At 39.5% G+C, this 26,532-nt stretch overlaps 3 protein-coding genes across 5 annotated transcripts in view; 1 reads left to right on the plus strand and 2 right to left on the minus strand.

Moving 5' to 3' along the window:
* ankrd11 (ankyrin repeat domain 11) overlaps positions 1-5,441 on the minus strand; it is a 117,339-nt gene extending 111,898 nt beyond the window's left edge. For both annotated transcript variants that reach the window (XM_082528284.1, XM_082528283.1), the window contains exon 1: positions 4,277-5,441. The gene's annotated coding sequence lies outside the window, so the exon portion shown is untranslated. The remainder of the gene's footprint in view (positions 1-4,276) is intronic.
* Positions 5,442-6,270: 829 nt separating this feature from the next.
* On the plus strand, positions 6,271-15,757 carry spg7 (SPG7 matrix AAA peptidase subunit, paraplegin). The gene is made up of 17 exons (XM_082528501.1): positions 6,271-6,939; positions 8,198-8,300; positions 8,378-8,467; positions 8,586-8,827; positions 8,982-9,121; positions 9,680-9,782; positions 9,864-9,989; positions 10,146-10,308; positions 10,612-10,785; positions 10,860-10,984; positions 11,108-11,210; positions 11,576-11,686; positions 11,770-11,885; positions 12,381-12,537; positions 13,977-14,140; positions 14,460-14,537; positions 14,627-15,757. Exons 1-17 carry the CDS (start codon positions 6,718-6,720, stop codon positions 14,834-14,836), a joined length of 2,427 nt encoding a protein of 808 aa, XP_082384627.1. The 5' UTR covers positions 6,271-6,717; the 3' UTR covers positions 14,837-15,757.
* A 110-nt stretch (positions 15,758-15,867) lies between these two features.
* Positions 15,868-26,532, minus strand: part of cdh15 (cadherin 15, type 1, M-cadherin (myotubule)) — a 36,945-nt gene continuing 26,280 nt past the window's right edge. For both annotated transcript variants that reach the window (XM_082528513.1, XM_082528512.1), the window contains exons 3-14: positions 26,164-26,319; positions 25,487-25,631; positions 25,083-25,264; positions 24,880-25,008; positions 24,587-24,769; positions 19,911-20,155; positions 19,674-19,810; positions 19,321-19,551; positions 18,982-19,221; positions 18,467-18,615; positions 18,123-18,317; positions 15,868-16,721 (exon numbers count right to left, since the gene is read on the minus strand). In XM_082528513.1, the coding sequence (XP_082384639.1) occupies positions 16,521-16,721; positions 18,123-18,317; positions 18,467-18,615; positions 18,982-19,221; positions 19,321-19,551; positions 19,674-19,810; positions 19,911-20,155; positions 24,587-24,769; positions 24,880-25,008; positions 25,083-25,264; positions 25,487-25,631; positions 26,164-26,319 (2,193 nt within the window). In that variant the 3' untranslated portion in view covers positions 15,868-16,520. The remainder of the gene's footprint in view (positions 16,722-18,122; positions 18,318-18,466; positions 18,616-18,981; positions 19,222-19,320; positions 19,552-19,673; positions 19,811-19,910; positions 20,156-24,586; positions 24,770-24,879; positions 25,009-25,082; positions 25,265-25,486; positions 25,632-26,163; positions 26,320-26,532) is intronic.

Genomic DNA, 26,532 nt, shown 5'->3' on the forward strand with positions numbered 1-26,532 from the left:
AATTTGTTAACAAGATGGCTGTTGAGTGGCGAGAATTGCTTCTAGGATGACTTTGATAAATCGCTGTCAGAAGGGAAGGTGCTCATCTGTGGTGGCCTTTTCACAAGTTTAAGTATCTGTCTGTCCAGACCAAAACACAAGCCCAGAGTTTTAAAACTGGGTCAGCAGAAAGCTCCATTTTATTGGTCCCAAAACGCCACAGTAATGAGAATGCTAGTGGAAAACAAGCAACAACCTAGGGCTTAAAATGAAAATGGATTAGTGGGGATGGACACACAGGCAAAATTATTTTCTACATTTTGGGGGACCCTTGAGATTATTCTCAGACATGAAAACTACTCTTGGGCAGCAGAAGAGCAAAATCACAGAAGTCAGCCTGCCTGAATCCAGGCTCATAACTTATCAAAGCCCAGCCCACTTCCTGTTACAGTGAGAGTATATGTCTTGTTTCCTTGGTAGCAATTTTAGAAACAGAGGCATCAGTAAGGGGAACCAGACGGGACATGCAATTCAGCTGAATTCAACCAGGATGGCAGTTATCACTAATATCTTTGAACAAAAAATTCAAATACAAATCAAATGTACAAATCAAAGTTCACAAGGAAACAAAGGAGAACATACACAAAACTGACAAAGTCACTGAATGATGGTCTGCCTATGCTCCAAGGCAAAAACATATACACATACATTTCTTAAAGGCACGAGAAGTGCAATAGTGTCTCAATGAAATGGGCAGTGAGGCTCATACATGGATCAGACGTGCAACTAGAGCTGGGCGATAGAACGATAACGATATGTATCGCGATATAACTTTTACTCGATAGAGAAATCAAACTATCGCGATAGACCTCGCCGCTCTTGTCCTCTTAAACAAAAAAAAAAAAAAAAAAAAAAAAAAGGTCAGCCAATCCAAATTAAGTAGCGCAGAGCCAAACCAATCACAGCCGCAGCGTCACGTCGTGTGACTTGTTACGTACAGCACAAGTGCCAAGCCGCACATGTGTATTTGTTTGGGAAGCAGCCAGCCACCGTACAGCCCGGGTAATGGAGGAAATGAGTGTGCCGACTAGGGAAATCAACCGAGCGTGACCGAAGGTTACCGAAGAGAAAACAGATGATGGTTCCAATGCCGGAGAGATTGTCGAACGGAAGAGCCATAGAAGTTCCGTAGTGTGAAGGTATTTCGGCTATTTCAAGTCTGACAAAAAACAGAGTAGCGTGCACTGTAAATTGTGCCGAAAGCAAGTCTGGAAATACAATAAACTGGTGCATGCGTCACACTGTGCGCCACGTTATTGTTTCGGTGAAATGAATTTCTACAATACTGTTACTGTTAATTCTACTCTCTGCAGTGTTTAAATGCTTACATATACACACAGTTACTGTCCCTCCACACATACGACTCGGTTCTGCTTCTATGCCCCAGCTTTGTTTACTTTTTCCCACCGAGGCTTCTAGACTTCTGATTGGCCAACATTTCTGCACGGTTAGGAATCTAGCGCCACCTGCTGCTTTGGCATGTTCATAGCAGCGTTTTCCTTCATTTCTGCCTTTATGTGTGGACGGGATTCTTTTTTAAAACGAAAACGGAAAATCTCCGTTTTCAAAAATACCCGTGTACGTGTGAACGTAGCCTCAGTCTCTGACTGGAAGCGCTAATTCGTCATTCTGCTTTTGTCAGACTAAAGTAACTGTTAAAACTGTTTGAAAAGCTCAGCTATACAACAAGGAGAGATTGAGAATTTCCTTTTAGTTCTCAGTTTATTTGATTTTGACAAAAGTTAGTCAGTTTTGTCTGTTCTTCTGTAAAACAAACTAAGATTTATTTTTAGAATTAATATTTTGTTTCTAAGTGGAATTGACAATTTAGTCTGTTTCGTTTGTTCTATTTTGAAACTTAAACGCTTTAGCGGCTGCCTTTTGTGTAGTTTGCAATATTTGCCTTTATTTATCTGAAAAAGTCTCATGTTCCTTAAGTACATCTACCCTGCTGAACTTCATCCATCCATTCGCGGCCGCTTAATGGATGAACTTATTATGGGAAATAAATATTTAAATAAAAACAAGCTGCTGATTATTTCACATTTTACTTGTGAGCAACGGCACATTTAAATCTTACAAATATAGTTATTTGGCTTATATCGTGATAGATATCGTTATCGCCTGAAATGAAAAAAACATATCGTGATATGAAAAAATCGTATATCGCCCAGCTCTACATGCAACGTGACCAAAAATCCAACATGTTAGCAAAGTATGACTCATTCAACATTCACTTTACCAGCTCTGCACTCCGTGTAGAGCTGGTAAAGTGCTGCTCAAGAGAAATGTTAACTAGGGTTAGTTAATTGAATCAGCTACTTAAATCCAACATTTTCAACTGCACTTTCTGTCATTGCGTCTTTTACAATAAAGTAAGCATTCATGATATGACAGAAATGGTATGGAAGAAATAGTCTGGAGTGTATTGTGCGTACTCTGAAGGATGGCAATGCTTCAGAGGGTAAAAGCAATCGCTTGTGTTAACTGCCTTTGTGGAAACAACGCAGCTGGCAGTTTGTTCTAACTCTTCTTTTCAATCGTACCCTCATCTTTTGACCCTTAGTCTATGTCCATTGGGGTGCCACTTCAGTAACACTGTTAACTGGATTTTCATTAACAGTTTTCTGTAATAATTTTGCATTTTATCTCGCCAAGCGCTCCTAATGTGCTAGTGTGTATAGTTGCAGTAGCCCAAACAATAGCACATGAGTTGCTGCTCGCTGCACATCCTATGCTCTGTGTGTCAACCTAACCTGATGTGGACGTAACTCTATTTCAGCCACATGACTGGTTCAGCATTGTCCCTGGCTTTTCATGTTGTCCGTGATTTCTATTGCTCGTATTTCAATGATCTTTATCGCCCAGATCTACTGGAGACCAAATTTGTTTACATTTCTGCTAAGGCACAAATTTCACACATAAATCCTGCACATCACCATCTTCATGTGGACATGAACAGTCTGTGCTGTAACAGCAAAGGAACTGAGGCTTTAACTATAGCACAGACAAACAGAACCTACGCAAGCTCAAGGGAGACAGATATGCATCACTGCCTCTGCAGTGTAGTCAACATGAACGCCCCAACAAGCTTCAACACTCGGTATAAAACACCACCAACGGCACTGCAGTGTTTTCCTCAGCACTGGTACTGCACCAAAGTGGCAAGCTTCTCCTCCATATTCAATTTCCTCAAACCCCACCATGTTGTGTCTTTCCTTCATATTTTTTAAAGGAGGTGGGAAGGGGGGTGTTCCACTGAACCGACACTGCCAATTTAGATAGTTATCCATTCATACAGTTAGGCTCCAAACTGTATGCAAGCACGTAGTGATAAAATCCGGGCAGCCTGTGGACCCGCAATGCATAAACAAATCCTCTTCACTGGTTTCAGCTTTGACTATGTCTTTCATTGCTTTGTTTACACACAGGGTTGTACAAATCCAAAGCATATCCAAATGCATAAGAGCTAGAGAATTAAGACGCTAACCTAACTGGAAAAGCTGGAAGACCAGTATTGCGTTAGGTCACCAGCTAAACGAGCAATGCTACTGTGCCTTTTGAAAATAGGTCAACATTTGGATGTTACTGGTGCACTCTCTTGAGTAATGTCATGTTAATTATTGTCTGGGATATAAAGGTGCCCCTTAGTCTTAAAGCATAAATATACAAATAAGCCAATTATTAGCCTAAAGACCGCGGACAGTTTACATCAAACCACCTTTGCTTGCAAAAACCTTTCAAAAACACACGCACAGCGCTACTCTGTTAGTAATGCCACACGTGGGCATGGGGTACCAATGTTTGCAGTATTGGCTGCTGACTAAGATATTTAGACTTAATTTTAAAGAGTCAACACATTGACAATCACATCAAGCTCAAAAAATGATTCACCACAACTAAATAAATTTTGCTTCAGAGTGTAGACGATTTCTCAATGTGTATCTAAGAGAAGGGATTCCTTCTTTCAAACTCGGATCACTTGGGAGGGGGGATGAAGAGGATAACCCCTCAATAAAGCTGCACTTGAGAAGTAATTCTTAATATTTTAAGAGGAAAAAAACAAAAGTACATGTAGTTCAATGGCGATACAATGTCAAAGCGCTGGTCAAAAAGAGTAAATGCACGAAAACATTGCACATTCACACCATAATAACGGGTTAATCTCGGGGACAGCAGGAGTCAGTTTGTTGTTGTTGCCATGTTAGCTTTGCAGGGAGAGTAAAAGCACACCTACCTCTGTCTGATTCCCACAATTTCAACCAGTTACTGAATCTTTAACGTTTAGTCTACGCCGTGGTGTTTTCCGCCGATGCTGGATGGTCCCATTTGTCGCCGTCGGTTCACTATACACTGCTCCGGAGACATCCGCATAAATTTGCGACGACCATCGCAGCTCATTCGAGTCGAGGCTAGCGCTAGCTTGTTAAAATCGTGTAGACCAACAAACAGACGTCCACAGAAAAAACACTAAAATATCCACGAGAATTCGTTTACAGCGTTGCTATTTCATCTTCTCCAAAAACTACGGACCTTTAACGGTCCACCTATGTAGCTCGAGGCTAGCTTGGGTAAATATAAGCCATCAAAAGATGTTATTTTTGTTTCGCTTTAATCCTCTCCGCCAAACCATTCGAGCGGTTTTCGAGCGGCCTTAGCATACAGTGTGCGGGGACGCTCGGCACGGAAACGAGTCGCGGATGAAACGCGAGCTCTGATTGGCTACGATGCTGTAGGCGGATACCTTTGCAGTGCACTTTGAAAACGACGCCATTTTGGATCAGCCCAACCACCCTATCCACCCTTCTGTCCAAGCTTGAGACGTGCCCCAACGTGGCGGCCCATGTGTCACAGTTTCAAACGCCTGAGACAACGCTCCATTATATAGTTGGAGGACCACGAAAAGGAAATGGAGTACGGGCGTTGGGTGCACTCGTTTTTCTGTCTTTATAAAAACCCATTGCCAGCTCGCGTGGTACATGTTCCTAGACACGTTTACGCCGGTTGGCTCGCATCAGTAAGTGGAAGCACTTGTTTATGACAAAATAGTTCAGACAGACTTTGTCGCGCAGGCGCACAGACATTCGCGAGTTCGTGTTGTCTGACCCTGATGTGAGCTATTTTGCGACACTTATTGAGAGGGGGGGGAATCCCTGTGATAATTAAACACCTGCAGCTTCACAGAATTACCTACAGGACCTCGGTGTGTGCCTCTATGCACACTGCTATTCTATAACCAATCCGTTTAAGTCCATTTACCACTCATTTAGTACGAGAGCAGTAGTTATCCCCTCTAAGTCTTTTTAGCTTAGCTATACTGACCTTCCTGATACCATTGGGCCTGGTAACCCGCAAGAAAAAATTCTGTATCATCATAAGTCATAGTAGTTATACATACATCATACTCGCTGGCATGTTTTTTAGTATTTAAGAATTTATTAATGAATGTAAAATAATTTAAACAACACTATCGGCGGTTTGGGGTTGATACTTTGAAATTGTAAATGATTATCCTTGTGAAAAACGCTCTGGAAAACTTTTTATTATAATTCTTAAGATATGCATGTTTCACGGCCTTTTATATGTCTAATGACGTGATCTAAGTGCAGCTTTCGGCTGATGAGTCTGTGAAGAAACCGGAGCGTGCTGGTGAACAAACCTGACAGACCCGTGGTTAAACTGATACGTGAACGGATGATACGAATGCTCCTATTGGCCGAAAGGAAAACTCCAAACTCTCATTGGGTCACTTTTATGCCATTCAATCAGACCTGTACATACAGTTCCATACAGTCTGCGTTTCTACGACATTGTTTTCATTATCCACAAAGCCTTTCTTCTTTCTTCTTACTTGACTGAAGCTTATTCACATTAATAATACCGGGTATTATTATTATTATTATTATTATTATTATTATTATTATTATTAAACTGGACCGAAACACAAAAGCACCCTGCTCTCAATCTAACCCCACGTAACCAACATTGTCTGTTTTCATATGCATTCATTTTGCTAAATCGCACCGTACCAAAACAGCTCAATCATCTTAACCAACAGCGCTCTCTGGTGGACCAGTGATACATCTTTGACTGAAAAATCAAGTAAACAAACACCCACAACGCTTTACTGCAGGCTTCACGGGAAGCAGTAAATTTGCTAATTTAAACCGTTTACATACATTACACACATTTTTCTTTTTTTAATTCTTTGAAAATTGCGGTTAATTTCGCAACAATAAAGAGGGGGGTAAAGGTAACTGTACTCTCTGATGTGTCGTAAATGTGCTGCTTTAAAGCTGTTTTGCGTAAATCCTGCGCAAACATATGCGCAGCTTGCAGGTCCTTAAAGATCGACAAAGAAAGGTTAAAGTTCAAAGTTCGACTTCCGAGATGCGTTTAACTGTATTATTTAGCATTCTGCACATACTGAACACACAATGTATCTCTAACGAGGATTATTAAATAATGAAATCCGATTTTTTTTAAAAATTAAATAGTCTTTGTGAGTTTCTCGCGCCGAAGTAGGTCCCCGCAGGGCTGCCGTCTTTGCCCGGCTGAGCGGTTGAATAACAACGAGCTCGAGCTCCAAACCGAGCTCTAAACCTCCGAGGAGACGGAGACAGCTATGTCGGTGCATTAGCTCCGTTAAATGTTCGCTTTCGACTAACGACAGCCACTATGTCAGCTTTGTTGTTGCAGCAAAGTGCTGGTGTTTGTCGCAAATACAGCAGAGGTTTATTGTGGACGCTGCTGAAGCGAAACTGTTATGTATTGGAGAGCAAGCCATTATCCAGCCGCGGTGTTCAAAATGTCCCATCTAGGTGTGATCACGTGAGGAAGACGCTTCTTACAAAGTCAGAGCGGACTCTTACAGATCAGCAGCAACAGAAACTCATACAGGTAAGAGTGAAGTAACTAATAGGATGAGTGGCCATGGATGGCCACTTCATTCGGAGGAAAGGTGGTTTAAATGACTGACGGTTGTTGATGCCAGACAGGAGTATTTCAGAAAATGCTGTTCTGCAGGGGGGTTTCTTCTTGTTTACCGAGAATGGTCCAAAAAAGAGGAAATATCCGGTGACCTATGGTTCTCTGGATTAAAATGCCTTGTTGATGCGAGAGGTCAGAGGAGAATTCCCAGATTGCTTTGAGCAGAAGAGCATCTCTGAGCAGCTGAACTTTGAAGCAGATGGGCTATAGCAGCAGAAGACCACTCCTGTCAGATAAGAACAGAAAACTGAGTCTAAATTTCACACAGGTTCATCAAAATTGGACAATAGAAGATTGGAAAAACATTGCGTGGTCTGTTGAGTTGATTTCTTCTGTCACATTCAGATGGCATGGCCAGAATTTGGCATAAACAACACGAGAGCATGAATCCATCCTGATCCGTCCATGACTCAGCTGTGTTGCTATCATGTCGATCTGGACCAAAATCTCAGAGAAATTTGTCCAGCACCTTATTGGATCGATGTCACAAAGGATTAAGGCAGGTCTGAGGACGAGGTGTACCTAAAGAAATGGCCAAGAAATATCTTTTTAGCAGAAGGCTCAACATGATTGATTTTTCAACACTTGATCTATAAGTAATTTTATCTCCCAAAACAGTGCTAATAGCTTTTTTGGCATCAACTGAGGTTGATATCTAATAATAAAATAATCAGAAGTATCCATGGCTCTAGTCAAATTTCCTTCTCACATGTCATTCTAACTTCATGTAAGAAAATATTAATCTCTCTGCACTGTTGTTACTGAGATTTACTTCACATATATGGTATAGTTTTATTATAATGATTTAACTTGTTAAATTTGAAAGTGTCAAATATGATCGCCTTAATCACTTGTCTAGCGTGGAAAGAAAAGCGTCTGGAATTTTTCAAGTTTCTTCAAGGAAACTTAAAAAAAGTCCAGAGGCTTTTCTCCTTAGACTATGATGACCTGGATGACTGAGAACCGTCACAGATGCCTTAATAACTTATTTTTATTCTACTCTGGAAAGTCTTCAGTTTGAGATTGTGACATTGTCTGTTGTTTTTCCTTAAGTTGTAAACACATTTGTTGATAATAAATTTACACACTTTTGATTTAACTAGGTTTTCTAGTTCTGATTTTGATTCTGATTTCTTTCCACCTTTTTTCTCCAATATTCCCATAACAGAGTCTTCTCCACAGACCTTTGGGGCCTAGCTTGGTGGGACTTAGAAAAGAGCTAATTAGGAACAACCTGCTCAGGAACCCTGTTGGTTTGGCAAATTTACTCGGTAAATACTTAGTTTACCTTCATAAGTTGTTTAAAAATTCACTTATAGCTGCTTTAAATTAAACTGTTTGATTTCAGGGGCAACAAATCTCTTCAGTACATCTCAGTCTAATCAAAACAAAGATAAAAAGAATGGGCCAAAGGGGAAGACGCCAGAGGAAGATGAAGGTAAGCGATGCATATTTTTTTGCTACTTGATGCAACTGATAAATACCTGCACCACACCTGGTTTCTTTGTCACGTCATTTACTTTATTTTATTTTTTATTTTCGGCCTCACCTTTCAGAGGAGAAGAAACGTCGTGAACAGGAGGATCAGATGTACCGGGAACGCCTGCGAACCCTCTTCATCATAGCGCTCATCATGAGCCTGCTGAACTCCATTAACACCAGTGGCGGTAACATCTCTTGGAACGACTTTGTGAACGAGATGCTTGCCAAGGGGGAGGTGTCACGTGTGCAGGTCGTTCCCGAGAGTGACATTGTGGAAATATACCTTCATCCCGGAGCAGTCATCTTCGGAAGGCCTGTATGTTGTACATGATTTTCTGCACACACACACACACACACACACACACACACACACACACACACACACACACACACACAGTTAACACACTCAAAGTAGTGCAGGAGACCCTCATGCTTAATTCTAATTTCCTGCTACGTCTCATGCTTTGCAGAGGCTGGCGCTTATGTACAGAATGCAGGTTGCCAACATTGACAAGTTCGAGGAGAAGCTGAGAGCTGCCGAGGAGGAGCTGAATATTGACAGCAAGGACAGAATACCAGTGTCCTACAAGCGCACTGGATTTTTTGGGAAGTAAGAAAACAACTCTTATCAGAGCAGACATTCTAAGAAATCGTTTATGAGGTGCCTTCCTAATCTTTTCTGAGGATTAAGAAATAATTCAAGGCACTGCTAAAATCATACAGAGCAGATACGACAACAAAAACAAAATTATGGCTTATTTTGCTTTTCATAAAAACATAAGTTCAGCAGTATTCATTTATTTATTTATTTATTTTCTCCTCATGAATGCCTGTGTGCCAGAAACATGTTGGGAGTTTTTTGTTGTGAAAATAAATTTTAAATTTAAATTTTATTTTGAAAAGAAAATGCCTTGGAGTTTTTTTTTTTGTTTTTTTTTCTTTTTCATATTTTATGCTACGTGTATCCCTGCCAAACAGCACTTCCAGTAGAAGTTGTTTGAATCCAAGAAGCGCTTCTTTTCAAATCCATTTGAACTTCATTATTGTTTCTTAGACTATGGGCGTATGCATGCAATCAATGTGGTCATAAATGTTAATATTTGAACTACAGGTTTGTCGTAATTTCAAGTTAAAAACAGCCTTTTTCCTCCCTCTATTCTTGTTTCAGTGCAGTCTATGCTCTGGGCATGGCTGCGATCGGTGTGGCGATTCTCTGGTATATCTTTCGACTTGCTGGCATGGGTGGCAGAGATGGCGGCTTCAGTGCTTTTGTAAATGAAACACATTTTAGCAAACTGACATCTATGTTGTTTGTTCTGTGGACTAACTCCACATTCCAACTTGCCTAACAGAATCAGCTGAAGATGGCCAAGTTCACCATCGTGGATGGGAAGTCGGGTAAAGGTGTGAGCTTCAAAGATGTGGCAGGCATGCATGAGGCTAAATTGGAAGTAAAGGAATTTGTTGACTACCTCAAGGTAAGAAACGTACTCAAAAGTTAAAATATGTTCATTTTGCACAAGTGAAGCACATTAAATATTTGAGATTTAATTAAGAAAGCCTTGATCAACTGAATCCTCAAACCTCCTCCTCTGCGGCTTAATACTCACAGCACTAGCTTTACCTTTTCATAGAGTCCTGAACGATACCTCCAGCTTGGCGCCAAGGTGCCCAAGGGTGCATTGTTGCTTGGCCCTCCAGGATGTGGGAAGACCCTGCTTGCTAAGGCTGTAGCTACGGAAGCCCAGGTGCCGTTTCTGGCTATGGCTGGCTCTGAGTTTGTGGAGGTCATTGGAGGTATGGACACACAGCATGAGCATCAACATGATGCTAATATTCACTGTGTGAGTTGATGATGTTGTTTATGATCATCATATAGATATAGTATTGGGTTTTACTGTAGTGAAAGCTATCTGATTTACTTGAGCCTGTAAGAGCGAGTGCCCTATTTTTTATATGTATATGCGCTGTAACAGTGATACATAAAAAATCCCAACAATCACATGACCAGCTGTGAACAAGCACTTTGCGACAGTCCCCTTTTTCAGGAGGAAACCTCCAGCAGAACCAGATCATGTACAGCGATGTGTTTGTTTGTAGGCCTGGGTGCTGCTCGGGTCAGGAGTTTATTCAAGGAGGCTCGCACTCGAGCACCCTGCATCGTCTACATCGATGAGATCGATGCTGTGGGAAAGAAGCGCTCCACCAACATGTCAGGTTTCTCCAACACTGAGGAGGAGCAGACTCTCAACCAGCTGCTAGTAGAGATGGATGGTGAGTAAAACATCTGGTTTTAGAGCAGCCCATTCGCTTTTCAGGCAGAATACTAACCTCCTCTTCTTTTGCAGGCATGGGAACAACAGACCATGTCATTGTTCTTGCTTCCACTAACAGAGCAGATATTTTGGATAATGCTCTAATGAGACCAGGCAGACTGGACAGACACATCTTTATAGATCTGCCAACACTGCAGGTATCATTGGGTATCTTCCAAATGGGTATCCTTGTCATTTGTTGCTGAGCATTTAATAACAACTTAACCTTGCTGCTGTGCAGGAGATTTGGATTGGTTTGTTTCATTTCGATTGTTTTCCAGGAGAGGAAGGAGATCTTTGAGCAGCATCTGAAGATCTTGAAGCTGACTCAGCCAGCGAATTTCTACTCCCTGCGTCTGGCAGAGCTCACCCCAGGCTTCAGTGGTACGTGCACATTTATGGTTCTCCTTAGGGATGGGGATCAAGAACCAAAAAACTGTCCAGTCAATCGTAATCATCAAGCTTGTTAGCTTATCTTCTGTGTAGGCTTGCTCAGACAAGAAATCAGGAATCAATAAAATAATCAGTATTGGTTTAATAAGTAGACTCCCTCTTGGCATTGGTATCATTTAAAGAGCATCATTCCTAGTCCTAACTGAAGTCTATGAACATCTTTGGGCATACTAAAGTACTGGTCTATCTGCCTCCATGAAGAAAGAGAAGTTCTAAATCAAAAAGGATAAAACATCTCAACACTGCTGATGTTGAAGTGTTATTCTAACGTTTGTTATCTCATGGTGTCTCTGCAGGTGCAGACATTGCAAACATTTGTAACGAAGCTGCTCTGCATGCTGCCAGAGAAGGGTACAAATCCATCGATACCTTTAACTTTGAGTATGCGGTGGAGAGAGTTATAGCAGGTACAATAATGCACACGCTAAGTTCTGGGAAATAAATATTTCTCATGTGTCGGTGGCAAAATCTGACAAATGTGTGTCATCAGGAAGCGTAAAGAAGAGTAAGATCCTGTCTAAAGAGGAGCAGAGGGTCATTGCCTTCCATGAGTCTGGACATGCCTTAGTGGGATGGCTCCTTGAGCACACAGAAGCAGTTATGAAGGTACTTGAAATGTGACGCATTCTATATAAGTAAATCTTTCCAGATCTAATTGTCATGTTTAGCTTTCATCAGATAAGTCCAAAGTGTTCCACAGAGCGTGTTGAGAGTAGGGTTTCATTTCAGAGGAGCACTTGTTTCTCCACTTCACCACTGATAAGTGTTTTGGCAGTTTATACAGATGCCTGGATTATTCATAATCCTGGGTCTCTCTTCAGTTGCTCCTTTTCTGCCTCTTATACCATTTGCTGTATTAGACTTTCACACATCTGTGTATAAAAACCCAAATGGATATGCCGCATGTCCCACACAAGACACAACTATGAACAAGGACTGTGGAGGTTATATGTTGATCTAGAAAAGCATACAGTTTAATAGGCTATGATACAAATGTAAATACTCTAAAAAGGCAACAGTGCAATTGGTTAACCCTTAATCTGTACAATTCACCTTTTTATAAACCTTTCATAAACTGACAGATCATGTGATGTGTTTCAGGTTTCCATTGCTCCACGTACAAACGCAGCTCTAGGATTTGCCCAGATCTTACCCCGTGACCAGTATCTCTTCACCAAGGAGCAGCTGTTTGAGCGGATGTGTATGGCTCTAGGAGGAAGAGCTGCTGAAGCAATCACCTTTAACAAGGTTACTACAGGTACCCTGCAACTAATCTTCACACGAATCAGCTGCAATGTTAAAACCACCTGCTTGATATCGTTAAGGTTCTCTTTTTCTGACACTAAACCAGCTCTGGCCTGTTGGAGCTTACAGTCAGGCCTTCTTTGCAGGTGTCCTGTGGGGTCTGCTCCAGGGTAATTTTAGAGGATCTTTTGGGTCTTGTGGGAGGCTAACCCAGCTATCATAGGCTACGTTCACACTGCAGGTCTTAATGCTCAATTCCGATTTTTTGATCAAATCCGATTTTTTTTGGTCTGCTCGTTCACACTACAAATAAAATGCGACAGCAAACGCGCTGTAGTGTGAACGCTTAAAGCGGCCCGCATGCGCAAAAGAAGACGTCACACACAACGCGCTCTGTTTAGACCCAGACCAAACAGTATTGTTTGACTGATGGCCCTTAATATAAAGACTTCAGACTTTACATTTCCCAATTTTTGCTTTAAGTTATTTTGTTATTCACATAATAATGTAAATAACCTAATAATTATCCTTATTGCTGTTTTAGAGGAGCGGTGCTTCAAAGGGTAGTTGCAGATTTCTGTCAGAATCTGCAGATTATACAGTACAAATAAAATGTTCACATTTCTCCAACGTTGTCTTCCCAACAGTTTCACTGACATCTACACTGGATGGCCAGGAAGCGTTCGCGATGTCTTCTCTGGAGCTGATAATTGGCGTCTGTCTTGTTTCAGTGACGTAAAAGACGGATTTAATGCGACATGACCGATCAAACAGCAGTCGCTTTCTGAAACATCAGACATGTATCGGATTCAGTACCACATACGAAAGTGACCCAGATCGGATTTGAAAATATCGGATTTGTGCCGTTCACACTGTCACACCATGATCGCATATGGGTCGCATAGGGTCAAAAAAAATTAGATTTGATGCGCTTTCGCCTGCAGTGTGAACGTAGCCATAGGGTGAAACTGGTTGGCACTCTGTTGTAGGATCTGTGTTTCAAGGTTGTTCCTGTACACCTGGATATTCTTACCAAGCAGTTTTTGTGGTGTAGAGAGGTCCATTGTCCTCCTGGAGTAGACTGTTATCATCAGGGGGAAATGTTGCTATTGGTGTTTAGTGTGATTAGTCTCCAACTGTGACAAACTAACACACAGAAGAAAGCCAGGATCCAAGGTCAGAGAGCAAATTGTTACATTAACATGACTGATGATTTACACCCATGTTTATGGTTTCTATTTCCTGTAATCACAACCTACCAGTGAACACTTCTCTTTTTTTTTTGGTCATACTGCTTACTTTAAATACATTTTCTATTATCAGTCAAATATCTAATTGCTGGGCAGCCAAATAAATATTCTCCCTTTTGGCAAGTTTGGTTAAACCTGAAAGATGTGGGAGTGGGCTTTAATTAAATTTAAACATTAAGCGTCTTTTTTTCTGTGTCCCCAGGAGCTCAAGATGACTTGCGCAAGGTGACGCGTGTGGCCTACTCCATGGTGAAGCAGTACGGCATGTGCGACAGTGTCGGGCAGGTCTCGTTCCCAGAAACAGAAGAGCAAGGTGCCATTGGGCGCCGTCCTTTCAGCCAGGGCCTGCAGCAGCAGATGGACCATGTGGGTTCAAAAATCGGATTAGTCCTCTGTTCTCAGATTAGCACTGTGAATGTTGAAGTAATAAGCTAATATTATTATGCTAAAGTATACATTTGTAGCTCTTGCAGCTGTTAGAGTATGTACGGGACATTTTCTGAAGGTTTGGACGCTTTGCTACAAGCATCCTATTAAAAATAATATTTTTTTTATAATCATAATATTTCTCAGTTTTAATGTTATTTGTATTCATTCAAATGTAATCTTAAAAGCAGTTGCAAATCATTGACATTTGTTTTAAAAGTGAATTGGTAAATTTGAATACATCTTTCTGTATTTGCAGGAGGCTAAGATAATGATAGCTCGTGCATACAGACAAACGGAGAAGCTGCTCCTGGACAACAGAGACAAACTAACACTGGTCGGTTGTTTTCTTCTTTATGCGTTTTAATCATGTGAGGCCAATTCTTCTGTATTGCCTTTAAAAACTCGCTGGGTCTGTCTTTCCAGTTGGCCAATGCGCTGCTTGAGCGTGAAGTCGTGAACTACGATGACATTGAAGCCTTGCTGGGTCCACCACCCCATGGGCCCAAGAAGATGATCCTCCCACAGAGCTGGGTGGAGGCAGAGAGGGACAAACAAGACACAGGAGAAGACGAGCCTCAGCCGCCTCCACCCCACAAGCAGACAGACGAGGACATGAACCCTCAGCTGGTGTGATCTTCGAAATGTACAGCGTATTTAGTCCCTTCTTTAGTGCTTTATATTTCTAACAGTGAAAGTTTATAAAAAACTCTGCAGTCCGTGCAAACTTTCGTGCAAATGAACATTTGCAGTTGTCTCCACTTAGCTAATGTGTGTGATAATCTGCAACTTTCAGAATGAATATTTTTGGGGAATTCCATCATTTCTCTCGTGTGCTTGCTGCCGAGACATATGATTATGCAATGGTGACAATAAAAACAAGTGTTTTTAAACAGGTTTACAAACAAATACAAGTGCTAACAGTTGAGAAAAAGCCTCTGAACAGTATTTACTTTTTGCACTTAGCAGGTTTATGCCAACATAGGTGTTGATGGCTCCAGTAGATGTGATCTTTTTAATTTAAAAAATATAATAAATCATTTTCAGGGTTAGCTTCAGATATTTCTTTGGAAAATCTGTGTTATTTTAGATGGCAGAAGTGAAGCTGCTTGAGCATTTGTAACTGGAGTTTTTCTTTACTGAAATAATCTGTACTGTTAGGTCACATGCACAAAATATATTGGCACTGATGTTTGTGACTGGGGTTTTAAAAACTCATCAAGGTGTGCATTAGTCTGTAGTGAGCTGCAGTTAGACCGCTTAGACCTGAAACAGAGGCGGTGAGGAATAACTGTTCTGAGGAAACCACATTCTGCATTTTGTAAAACACCTTTAAAGCTGAGATTTCAAAATGTATGTCATGCTGGTGATGAAGCAGCAGATTTTCCACCACACACTTTGGTCTTTCTCTCATCTTGAATCAGTAATTAAGTAGGAACAGATTAGAAGGTGTTTCTTTTTTGAGAAACGATGTTTGTCAGGGACTGCACGTTGGTTTTATTGCTAGAAGTGAATATAAAGCTCCAAAGAATGGTTTTGCCAAATATTTAAATAAAGTTTTATTTAAACATTGTGTTGTTCTTTGTGGAACATCTAATATTAATGGTATGTATTGATGATGATAATGATAATAATAATGATGATGATAATAATGACAAGAAACACAGTAAAAAGGTTCTGGTTTATTCATTAGACACGGGTAGAATCGTGCATATATGTAAAAAAAATCTTCACTTCCAAAAAGAGTAATTACAGAATATTTTATGGTTCAGTATGTTTGTTGACATGGCTTCCAAAAAGATTAACAGATGCTGGAATGAAGGATCAGTCACCAAAAAAGGCAAATTTAATATGCAAGAAAATTAGTCTTATAAAATAATCATGTATACAAAAACAAGAACATATTTAAAATCTCAGGCTTGTATGAGTCATTACTGAGCCATCCAAGAATGAGAGCAAACAACGCCAGACATGAACGCACATTTTAACACATTTTTTGCCCTGTAGCATGCACACCTCGTTTCCTCGTGACTGATCCTTTCAACTCAAATTTCTCACTGTCTCACTTTCTTTTCCTGAGCTAACCACAAAACTTAGCAGTGAGCCCTTTTGTCAGTGTGTCCACTAAAACACGAGGCACATTAGATCTAAGGCCTGTGCTTTTACAGCATTCGTTTTACCTGGACACACTTTAAATCTTGCTCTGGACATTTCAAATGTGCCCAGAAAGAAAAAAACAAACAAACCTCCAAAGGCATGATCTGTGTCCTGAACTGCTTGTCAATCACACAGGCATCCTTTCTGTGGCATACTGTTCACCCTAACGCGGGTCATACATGTTGGCAAGTTTCTTAAAGCGTGGTCCCCAGTCATTAAGGTAGTCATAATCCTGATCTCCATCAGAGCTACCCGAAGCAATAGAGCTGAGGCTTCCTGCAAGAGAGCCATCTCCTTCATAGTCATATATGAGGGCGGTGTCGTATGGAGGCACATTTGGATCATGGTCAGCAGCTTCCAGGCCCTGAGGAAAGAAAATGTTTCTTAGCTGATTAGGTTAAATAAAAAAAGGCTATGGGAATGCTGTTTAACCTGTAAATGGGAGATGTATATAGCTGGGCATCATCTGCATAGAAGTGCAGTGTTTTCTAATAATAGTGCCTAAACGTAAAATATAAATAGTATTGGTGCTATTACAGAACCCTGTGTGACAAAGACTTCCCCTTTACGTGCTCAAATTGGAATCTATTAGATGGATACAGCTCAAACCACTGCAGGACATTTCATTTAATACCAACAGTGTGTTCTAATCTCTGCTGTAAATGATCGTGTCAACAGTGTAAAATGATGCACTGAGGTCTAACGAAACAAGCACAGAAATGGGGCCAATGTCAGAGTCCATAAGATCATTTGTCACTTTCAGTAGTGATGCACTGTAAATCCTGGTTTAAACTCTTTAAATAAACCATTCCTCTGCAGATGATCATGTAGTCGTTTTACAACTACGCTTTCAAGAATGTTTGAAATAGCAGCATAGTTGGAGATTAGTTGGTTTATAATCAGCTACTATAGTTAGGCCAAGTAAAGGCTTTTTAAGTAGTGGTTTATTTACAGACACTTTAAAGCCTGCAGATTTCAATTCAGTTTTATGTATATAGCACCAATTGAGTACGACAGTTACCTCAAGACACTTTATATTGTTTGATAAAGACCCTACAATAATAGACAAAACCCCCAACAATCAGACGACCCCCTATAAGCAAGCCCTTGGCAATTAGTGACAAAAAAGTAAGACGTCCTAGCTAACCCTGTCAAACCTCTCGAATTTGTTGTTTTCTCTTTCAGATGAGCAGCAATATCCAGCGTCTGCATTGTGTTGGCACATGACAGTGAAGAAAACAATAAAGAAGGAAGCACTTAAAATTTCATTACAGCACTTTCAGACAGATATCTGCTGTACTGAAATTGTTTTTCCAGTGTAATCCATTAGTGTAAAATTAAATGTTATTAAGAAATGGTCAGACAATAAAGGGTTTTGGGGGAAAAGCATTAGCCTTAAGCAGAGATGAGAAGCAGGAACACTCTCAAAGAAAAAAACATAACTATAAAGTAGATAATAATCATCTACTTTAAACTTGAAACTTACTTTAAAACTCATGAAATTCACCCTTGAGTGTATGAGTCTTTCTGTGCTATGGGCATGCCTTTATGATTACACATGTAAACATAAGAAAACACAATCCAGATTTAGTTGTGCTGTGTTTGGTTGTCGTTTAGAATACCTGTTAGTAACTTCATTAGTAAGAGTTTTGAAATCTAATGATGCATGTTTTATTTTATGTAGATTTGGATTGAGTTTTTGCTTCAAGAGCAAGTTTTTCTTTTATTTATTGTGTTAAATAAATAAATGGTAGGAGCCTCTCACGTCATTAATGTAGTCCTCGATGTCAGTAGGATCTGCAGGAGGCCTCCGTGGGTAGGTGGGCGATGGAAGGTTATGTGGGGCGTCCTTTCTAAGGGGCTGCTTCCCTCGAGGAGGAATTCCAGACCCTGGGTAAAAGGACCCCGGGGTGGGGGGTGCATCATGGGGATTCCACAGCAGGTCAATATTAAAGGCGTTCTGCATTGTGAGAGAAAGAAGTCAGACACACTCAAACCATCAGTTACAATGAAATATTATTAACATTCAATTACATTACAAAGAGTAAGACTGTCTTCTGTACACGTGCCACTGTTTACATGGTCTCCCAACCTGTGTTTTAGCCTTACCTCATCCTCCTCGCCTCCACCTTGCTCATCATAGTTGAAGACATTGTCACGTATGTCGTCTTCAGATTCCCCGATGAGCAGTCCTGTTCCTTTCTTGATGTGGTGGCGTCTTCCACAGGCGGTCACAGCAACAGCCAGGAGGAGAAGCACTGCAAAAATGAATGTATTAATGTTTATCTGATTATTCATTATCGGTGTTTTTTGTATCTACATTTTGCTTCAAACATAAATGGTCAGTTAACTAATCTAATTATTGCAGCTTTATTTTGTTAATGCATGCTGGGATTTGGATACATGTTTTGCCTGTTATTCTCATGGCTGGATCATAAGTCTTTGCGATTATGTGTGCACTAAACTGCATGCAAAGCAAGTCACTTATTGCAGGTTTTAACCTATTGTGGCAAACTTTTTCACTAAAGCAGCAATATGGATATGGATTATTTTGCACGAATAACCCATCCATCTTGCTAAATCTTTTTGCTTTAAACATTAATTGAAAGGCTGAAATTACTTACACAGCAGGAGTGCAGTGCTCGCCGCAATGATAATGAGTGCGATGAAGTTGATTCCCACACTGGAGCCTAAGATTGCCCCTGCCTCAGACTTGCAGTCTCTGAAGGAGTCACAGAGACAAACAGTGACATTGACCTGAGCCTCAGCACTCAGAGCTGGGCTGCCGGAGTCCGATACCTGCACCATGACAGCATAGTCTCTGAACTCCAGGTCTACAAGCGGCTGAAGCATGGCATGAGTATCTAAAAAAAAAAAGAAAATTTAAAAAGAAAATGAGAGGAAATAATATTTGCAAGCTCCTAAGTGAACGACCATTAATTCTGCTTCTTGTTGCTCTTTACCATTTACTTGAGTGATGGTCCAGTTGGCTGACAGATCGTCAGGTATTTGAAAGAGGAAGGGTGCAGCTTGCGGAGGAAGGTCTTCATCTACAGCAGTCAGAAGCAAACCTTTACGTGACCTGCTGCCGCCTCTGCATACAAAGCCAGTCAGGGGGAAAACCTGAGGAGGGAAGTCATTCGTCTCTTTGAGTGTAATCGCCACTGTAGCAGTGGCTGAAACACCACCAGCATCTATGCAAGAAAAGATAAATACACAATGTGTAAATCAATAGCAAAACAACAAAATGAATCAGCTTTGAATGTACATTGATTTTTTTTTATGCTAAAAGTCTAGAATGAGTAGACGTGCTGACCTATAACCTTCACAGCAGCAGTGTAGATACTGTTTTTCACATGTGGAGATCTCATGTTAAACTTCCTCTTTGCTGTAATGTCTCCTGTATCTCTGTTGATGTCCAGCCAACTCTCAGGATCTCTGCTAATCTCATACCTATCATACAGACAGCAGAGGAAATTACCCCGTGGTCGCATATTTATTTATTTATTTTAGGAAATAGGAAAACATCTCTTGTTTCACTGCCATATCATACCTCAGATCAGAATTATCAGGGTCAAAGGCAATATTGTTTTTCAGTAATGTGCCAGGTTTCACAGACTCGAGGACCTCAATCTGTATGGGCTCCTCTCTGAAACGTGGGGCTTCATTCTCATTCACAACGATGACCGTAACTGTGGCAGAGCTCAAAGTCAGCCTGGAAGCCTTGCTGCTCGGAGGATTAAGATTTTCCACGCTCAAAAGAAGGCGGTATTCGCTCTGCGCTTCATAATCCAGGGGCTGCAATACAGAACAGGAGAGACTTAAAGTATAAATGAACTAAAACAACAAATTCAGTCATCTCATGTAATCTGAAACAGGATTTAACATCTGATTGGAAACACAGGCCTATATTTACAAAGTATGTTTTTTAAGAAAAATGAAAAACACACACAAATGTACGTGAATGTAGCAAATTCAAATTAAAACTCATATGTGGAAAATTAATATGAATTTTTCCTTTAATTTGTCAGAAGGTTCAGCAAATATATTAAATTTTCTGGAAATTATTTCATGATTCAGGCTTTAAAGCAGGGGTGTCAACATAAGGCCCGGGGGCCAGAATCAGTCTGGCAACACTCCAGTCTGACCCACTGAAAGGCTTCAGAAAATGTGGAGGAATGCATAGATTTTCAATTTTTTCCCCTGTAGACCTCTCCATCACCATTCACAGCATAGGAAAGTAAACTAAAAGATAAACAATTAAATGACGGAAAAGTTCCTGTTTTAAACCATCAACTGGAACATTTGTCTGGGCAATGAACTATCAGAATTTTTAGCATAATTTCCCACATTTATCATGTAGAAAAACAGAGGCTTATTGATAAAACTGTTCTTCTTTTCTTCATGTTAAGACTTCTCAGGGACTAAATGTGTACCTAAATGTCTTTACACTTATACAGAGTAGAGTTTGACTTCTCTGGCCCACTTCAGATCGAGTCTAAATGTAAAATTACATCTCTGCTTTAAAGTGGATCTGAGCACAATGTAGTTTGAATACAATCCACTAGATGGTGGTGTTTGATAGAGTATGACGGTCTCAATGGCCATGTAGATTTAAAGGGTGATGTCAGTTGTTTATGTCAGTATTTTTGAGCATGCGATTTACATTACCTGGAGCAATGCAAATAGATCTCTACAATCCAGAATTGATTTATGGTTAATATCTTCTCCATGTTTACATTTTGTTTCAGAATCTTCTCATGATTTTGCTCCATTAACTGATCACAAATTGATCACAATTCACTTAGTTGGCAATAAACAAAGTCAAAGTAAACGACGTGGTTTTTGGAAGCTAAATAATAATTTATTGAATGATGATACATTTTGTAGTATAGTGGAAAAAACGGCAGATCAGATATTCGGGGATACCAATATGAATCACACACTAAAATGGGAATTTTTCAAATTCAAGGTAACGGAAGCGGCAATAAGGCGAAGCAAAGAAATTAAAAAAAGACATGACACTAAAGAAATCAGTATTATGAATGAATTAAACATATTAATGAAGAAAGATGCTCTATCAGATGATGAAGAAATTAAATTGAAAAGACTAAAGGAATAAATAGATAATGCATATATTAACATGGCTAAAGGGGCTTTTATAAGGTCCAAAGCAAAATGGCTAGAACTAGGTGAAAGAAATTCTAGTTACTTTTTTGCTCTTGAGAAACGAAACCAAAGAAGAAACAATATATCTGCTCTTAAGATTGATAATAGCATAACCACTAATTATTTAGATATCTCAAAACATGTTGGTTCATTCTACAAATATATATACAAATCAAATTGTAATATCAATGATTGTGATAGATTTATCGAGTCAGTTAAAAATTTTGCACCAACTATCTCAGAAATAAAATCAGAAATTTCAGAGGCAATTCGATCAATGAAAAAGGGCAAATTTCCAGGTAATGATGGTTTGTCAGTGGAATTTTATTTACAGTTCTGGGATATCATTGTTGATCCTTTATTAGAATTATTTAAGGAATGCCTTGATGGAAAAGAAATGTCCACAAGCATGAAACAGGGTATTATAACTTTAATTCCTAAACCTGATAAAGATCTTCTTGTTATAGAAAATTGGAGACCTATCACTCTTTTGAACATAGATTATAAGATTATCTCATTGGTCTATGCCAAAAAATTAAAGAAAAATCTTGATGAGATCATAGCTGAAACGCAAACCGGATTTATGACCAACCGCCATATCAGTTCAAACATAAGGCTTATTTTTGACCTATTAGACTACTCTGACAATATAGATGATGATTCCCTTATTGTGTTTCTTGATTTTTATAAAGCTTTCGATACGGTAGAACATTATTTCTTATTTAAAGCACTCAAAACCTTTGGTTTTGGTCCAAACTTTGTGTCAACTATCGAAATGTTTTATAAAAATATTGACAGTTGTGTTATACTATATCCAAATACTACTAAAAGATTTCCAGTCATGAGATCTGTTCGCCAGGGTTGCCCAATTTCACTCTTTTTATTTTTGATTGCGGCTGAACCACTTTCATTACACATTTTAAATATCCCAGTCATTAAAGGTTTATCTATTTTTGGTAAAGAAATCAGAGTGACCCAACTAGCAGACGACACCGTTTTATTCTTAAAAAACAAAGATCAGATTGAAAATGCTATTTCATTAATAAATGATTTCTCAATTGCCTCTGGTTTAAAACTAAATAAATCTAAATGTGAAATTTTAAGTTTGTACCAATCAAATGTCAAATCCTTATATAATATTCCTGTCAAAAACTGTGTTAGATACCTTGGTATTCATGTCTGTAAGAATGACACAGAGCGTCAACAACTCAACTTTTCTCCCAGGATGGAAAAAACTAAAACTATACTGAACTTATGGCTCCAGAGAGACCTATCAATTTTTGGTAGAATCCTTTTGACTTAAGCTGAAGGTGTTTCCAGATTTGTGTATCCAGCCCTTTCCCTTAATGTGTATGATTCCACATGTTAATAACTTATTTGTTAACTTTGTATGGAAGAATAAGCACCATCATCTAAAACAATCGTTGCTTTGTGGACCTAAAGATAAAGGTGGTTTTGACCTTCTGGACTTCATGGATCTGAACTATACATTTAAGGTGAAATGGGTAAAAGAATGCTTAAAATCTCCTGGATCATTATGGCATTTCATTCCACATAACATTTTTAGAAATGTTGGAGGTTTACACTTCCTATTGTCTTGTAATTACAGTATATCAAAGTTACCAGTTAAAATGTCTGCATTTTATCAACAGGCATTGTTGGCTTGGAAATTATGTTATTCACATAACTTTTCTCCACATAGATCTATTATCTGGAATAATGAATGTATTACTAAGAGGAACAAATCACTATATTTGCAGAATTGGATTGATAAAAATATAATATATTTAAAAGACTTATTTGACTCTGAAGGCCAGCTACTTAGTTACAATGACTTTATTACAGAAAAAACATTCCCTATCAAATTTAAAGATTTTAGCTCTGTAATAAAGTCCGTTCCCAGCGGACTGACTGAGTTGATGAAAAGCTACAAAACACAGAACACACCACATGCATCCGTTAACAGTCTTTATATAAATGGTATTGATTTCTTAAGCAAGAAATGCACCAATAAACATATTAGAGAATGTTTGTATAATGCGAAGAAAATAACTCCAAGAGGGAAGTTTTTTTGGAATGCTAGTTTTGATAATATCAACTGGGATAAAGCGTGGCTTGTTCCTTTTAGATTTTGTATTACAAACAAAGTTAGAGAATTACATTTGAAAATATTACATAACATATATTCATCCAACACGTATGTTTCAAGATTCTGTGACATTGATAGAAAATGTACCTTTTGTAAAACTGAACTTGAAAGTGTTACTCATTTGTTTTATGGCTGTTCATATAGTGCTACATTTTGGAGAGAGCTTGAAAATTATATACTGTGCAAGACAACATACGAAATCAAAATTGAAGGGAAGAACATTATCACTTATTTTGAAACTAAAGGGAAAAAAAATGTGCCATTGTCAATCTTAATATCTTATTAGGGAAATTCCATATACATAAATGTCAATTTCAAGACTCAACCCCATCATTTAATTTGTTTTTGATTGAAATTGAATATTACTTAAACTCTCTTAAATTAACTTCCAATAAAAAAGGTTTATCATTGATTGAAATTCATTCAGAAATGTTTAACGAATGAGCTGTCACAACTTTCAAGTACAAAGTTGTTATGAAGTCTGTCACATCCCCCCCCTTTTTTTTTTCTTTTCTTTTTTCTCCTTTACTTATTTATCCTTCTTATTTCATTGTACTGTATATTGTTACTCTTATTTGCCTTGTATGTCTACTGTACAAACTGAACTGGAATGACTGACTGTTCGCTTTATAATTTCAATAAAGTTTGAAAAAGAAAAGCATGCGATTTACAACAATCCTGGACACCAGAAAGATCTTCTTGTCTTGTCATGTCATTTTTTTCTATTATTGCTATTTTTCTATTCTATTACAGCTATTGCTGTATAAATTATTAATGATTAAATTATCAAATTTATGTAAGTCCCCAACTTTTACCTGTTTATTAATGTTCAATATTTAATAAAGAACCACATTGTTGTCCCTGTTTCTGTGAATGCTTTGGAAACATTCCCTCCCCCTCCCTGGCTTTACCTTCACCACTGTGAGGACCCCCTGGTTGGTGATGGGATCAGTATGGACAGCAAAGTTTCCTCTGTAGTCATTTGAAATGAAGTATCTGGCCTTCCAGTTTTTCGTTCCAGTATCGTCTCTGTCTGTCACATTCACTCGTCCGAGCTCGTAGTCGTTCCTGTTCTCCACCGCTGTCATGTTGTACTACACGCGCCACAAACAGAAAAGAAATCACCGATCGTGATAACAAATTGAAGTGACAGGTTAGATCCTAAAATTACGGAAAGTATTTTCCTGAGACTTCTGAGACTTACTGAGTCAGGGCTGAACTGCGGTGCGTGGTTGTTGATGTCAGAAACATGTATGATTGCCACACCTTCACTTGTTAGTCCCATGCCCCCCATATCAGCCACCTGTAGTTTTAACCTGAATTCTTTCACCACCTACGGGACGCAATACAGCACGTTAGTGAAATAAAAGCATTATGATGCTCTGCAAAAGCCCTCCTCCTGTTTACCTCTCTGTCCAGGCCTACATCTCTTGTGTAGATGGCACCTGTCTTGTTGTTGATGCCAAACATGATCTTGGTAATGGCGTTGGGAGGAATGCTCTCCTGGTCAATGATGGAGTAGCTCAGAACAGCGTTTTCTGTCATTGGGTCGTCTACATCTGTGGCTGTCACTGTCATTACCGATGTGCCTGTCGTGAATGATTGAGAGCTCAGGTCAGCGGGACAGATCTCATAAAGTCCCTCAAAAGATCCATCAGAGTGGATCACGGATGTGTGGCGTTGGTGCTGAGACTGCAGGACTTCATTGAGAAAATGTCCAACGTTACAAAACGCCGTGCCTTTAAAATGGACTATTAGGTGAAAAAAATAGTTTGCTTGTTATTATCTAAATGGGTCATATATGTGTGTACCTGGGACTGAGAACTCAGAGACAGTGCCCACAAACGGGCTGTGAGGGAAGACAGGTCTATTGTCATTCTGATCCAGCACTAATATCTCTATGGTGGTCGGATTCTCCAGTCGCTCTCCACTGGGGGACAACGCGAAGGCTTTAAGCTACACACACACAATACAAATACAACAGAAAATGTGTTAGAATCAAATATCACTGTGCTTGCCACAAACATCCAACTATGGAAGCATGATCGGCAGAGCTAAGTTGAAAATTGAACTTGAATTGAACTTATTTTCTCAGAAGTTTTAAATTTTGACTTATACATGGTTGGTTTTTTTTCCAGTGGCAGAAACAATCTTCCATATCCAGCAATCCCCTCAAGGTGTCTTTAGACTTTTACATTATCTGAACACAACATGTGTTGGCAGAAAGAAAAGAGCAGGATGTTTGGGTCAGGGTTACATCACAAGTCATATGATCTCAAACATTCAGAAGTCCTTCCCGAGATGCTCATAAAGATCCCTGGAAAGCTGACCTCTGGCTTTGCTTTGTTTTGCTTTTTCCTGTCTGCTTTAAGGCAGAAACATGCTCTGGAACACACGGGAGCTCTTAAACAGCACGTTGTAGCTTGTGTAAGTTAGCACTTCTGGCGACCTGTGCTTTAAAACTTAACTCCCATAAACGCAGTCTTACCGTGAAGTTGCTGTACTTCTCTCTGTCCAGTGGCTGCTTGCTCCTGATCACCCCTGTCTTGTCATCAATCTCAAACAGGTTCTTGGGCTCCTGGTCAACCCCCTGTCCCTCTAACTTGTAGATTACCTCACCGGTGAAGATTTTGTCAGATTTGATCTGGACAGAAAGATTAGAGAAAGCTGATGATCATCAAAAACTTCAAATGAGTCACTTTGTGGACAATTAGGGCTGTGAGACTAATCAATACAACAAGTTTGTATTTTTTTTATGTAATAATTTTTCTATAAAATGGCTATTTCTCAGTGTAAGGTATGATTTGTACATTTAGGTCATGGGAAGTCTGCAACAACGGCTCTATGTTGTGTGTAA

Source organism: Aulonocara stuartgranti (genome assembly GCF_965226115.1).
Source record: "Aulonocara stuartgranti genome assembly, chromosome: 1".
NCBI lineage: Eukaryota > Metazoa > Chordata > Actinopteri > Cichliformes > Cichlidae > Aulonocara > Aulonocara stuartgranti.

Bases quoted from the DNA above. Each gene is read 5' to 3' on its own strand.
- spg7 (XM_082528501.1), top strand. From the start codon at position 6,718: ATGTCAGCTTTGTTGTTGCAGCAAAGTGCTGGTGTTTGTCGCAAATAC. The intron at 8,468-8,585 runs GTAAGCGATGCA...CTCACCTTTCAG, and splicing joins GACGCCAGAGGAAGATGAAG to AGGAGAAGAAACGTCGTGAA. The intron at 9,990-10,145 runs GTAAGAAACGTA...ACCTTTTCATAG, and splicing joins AATTTGTTGACTACCTCAAG to AGTCCTGAACGATACCTCCA.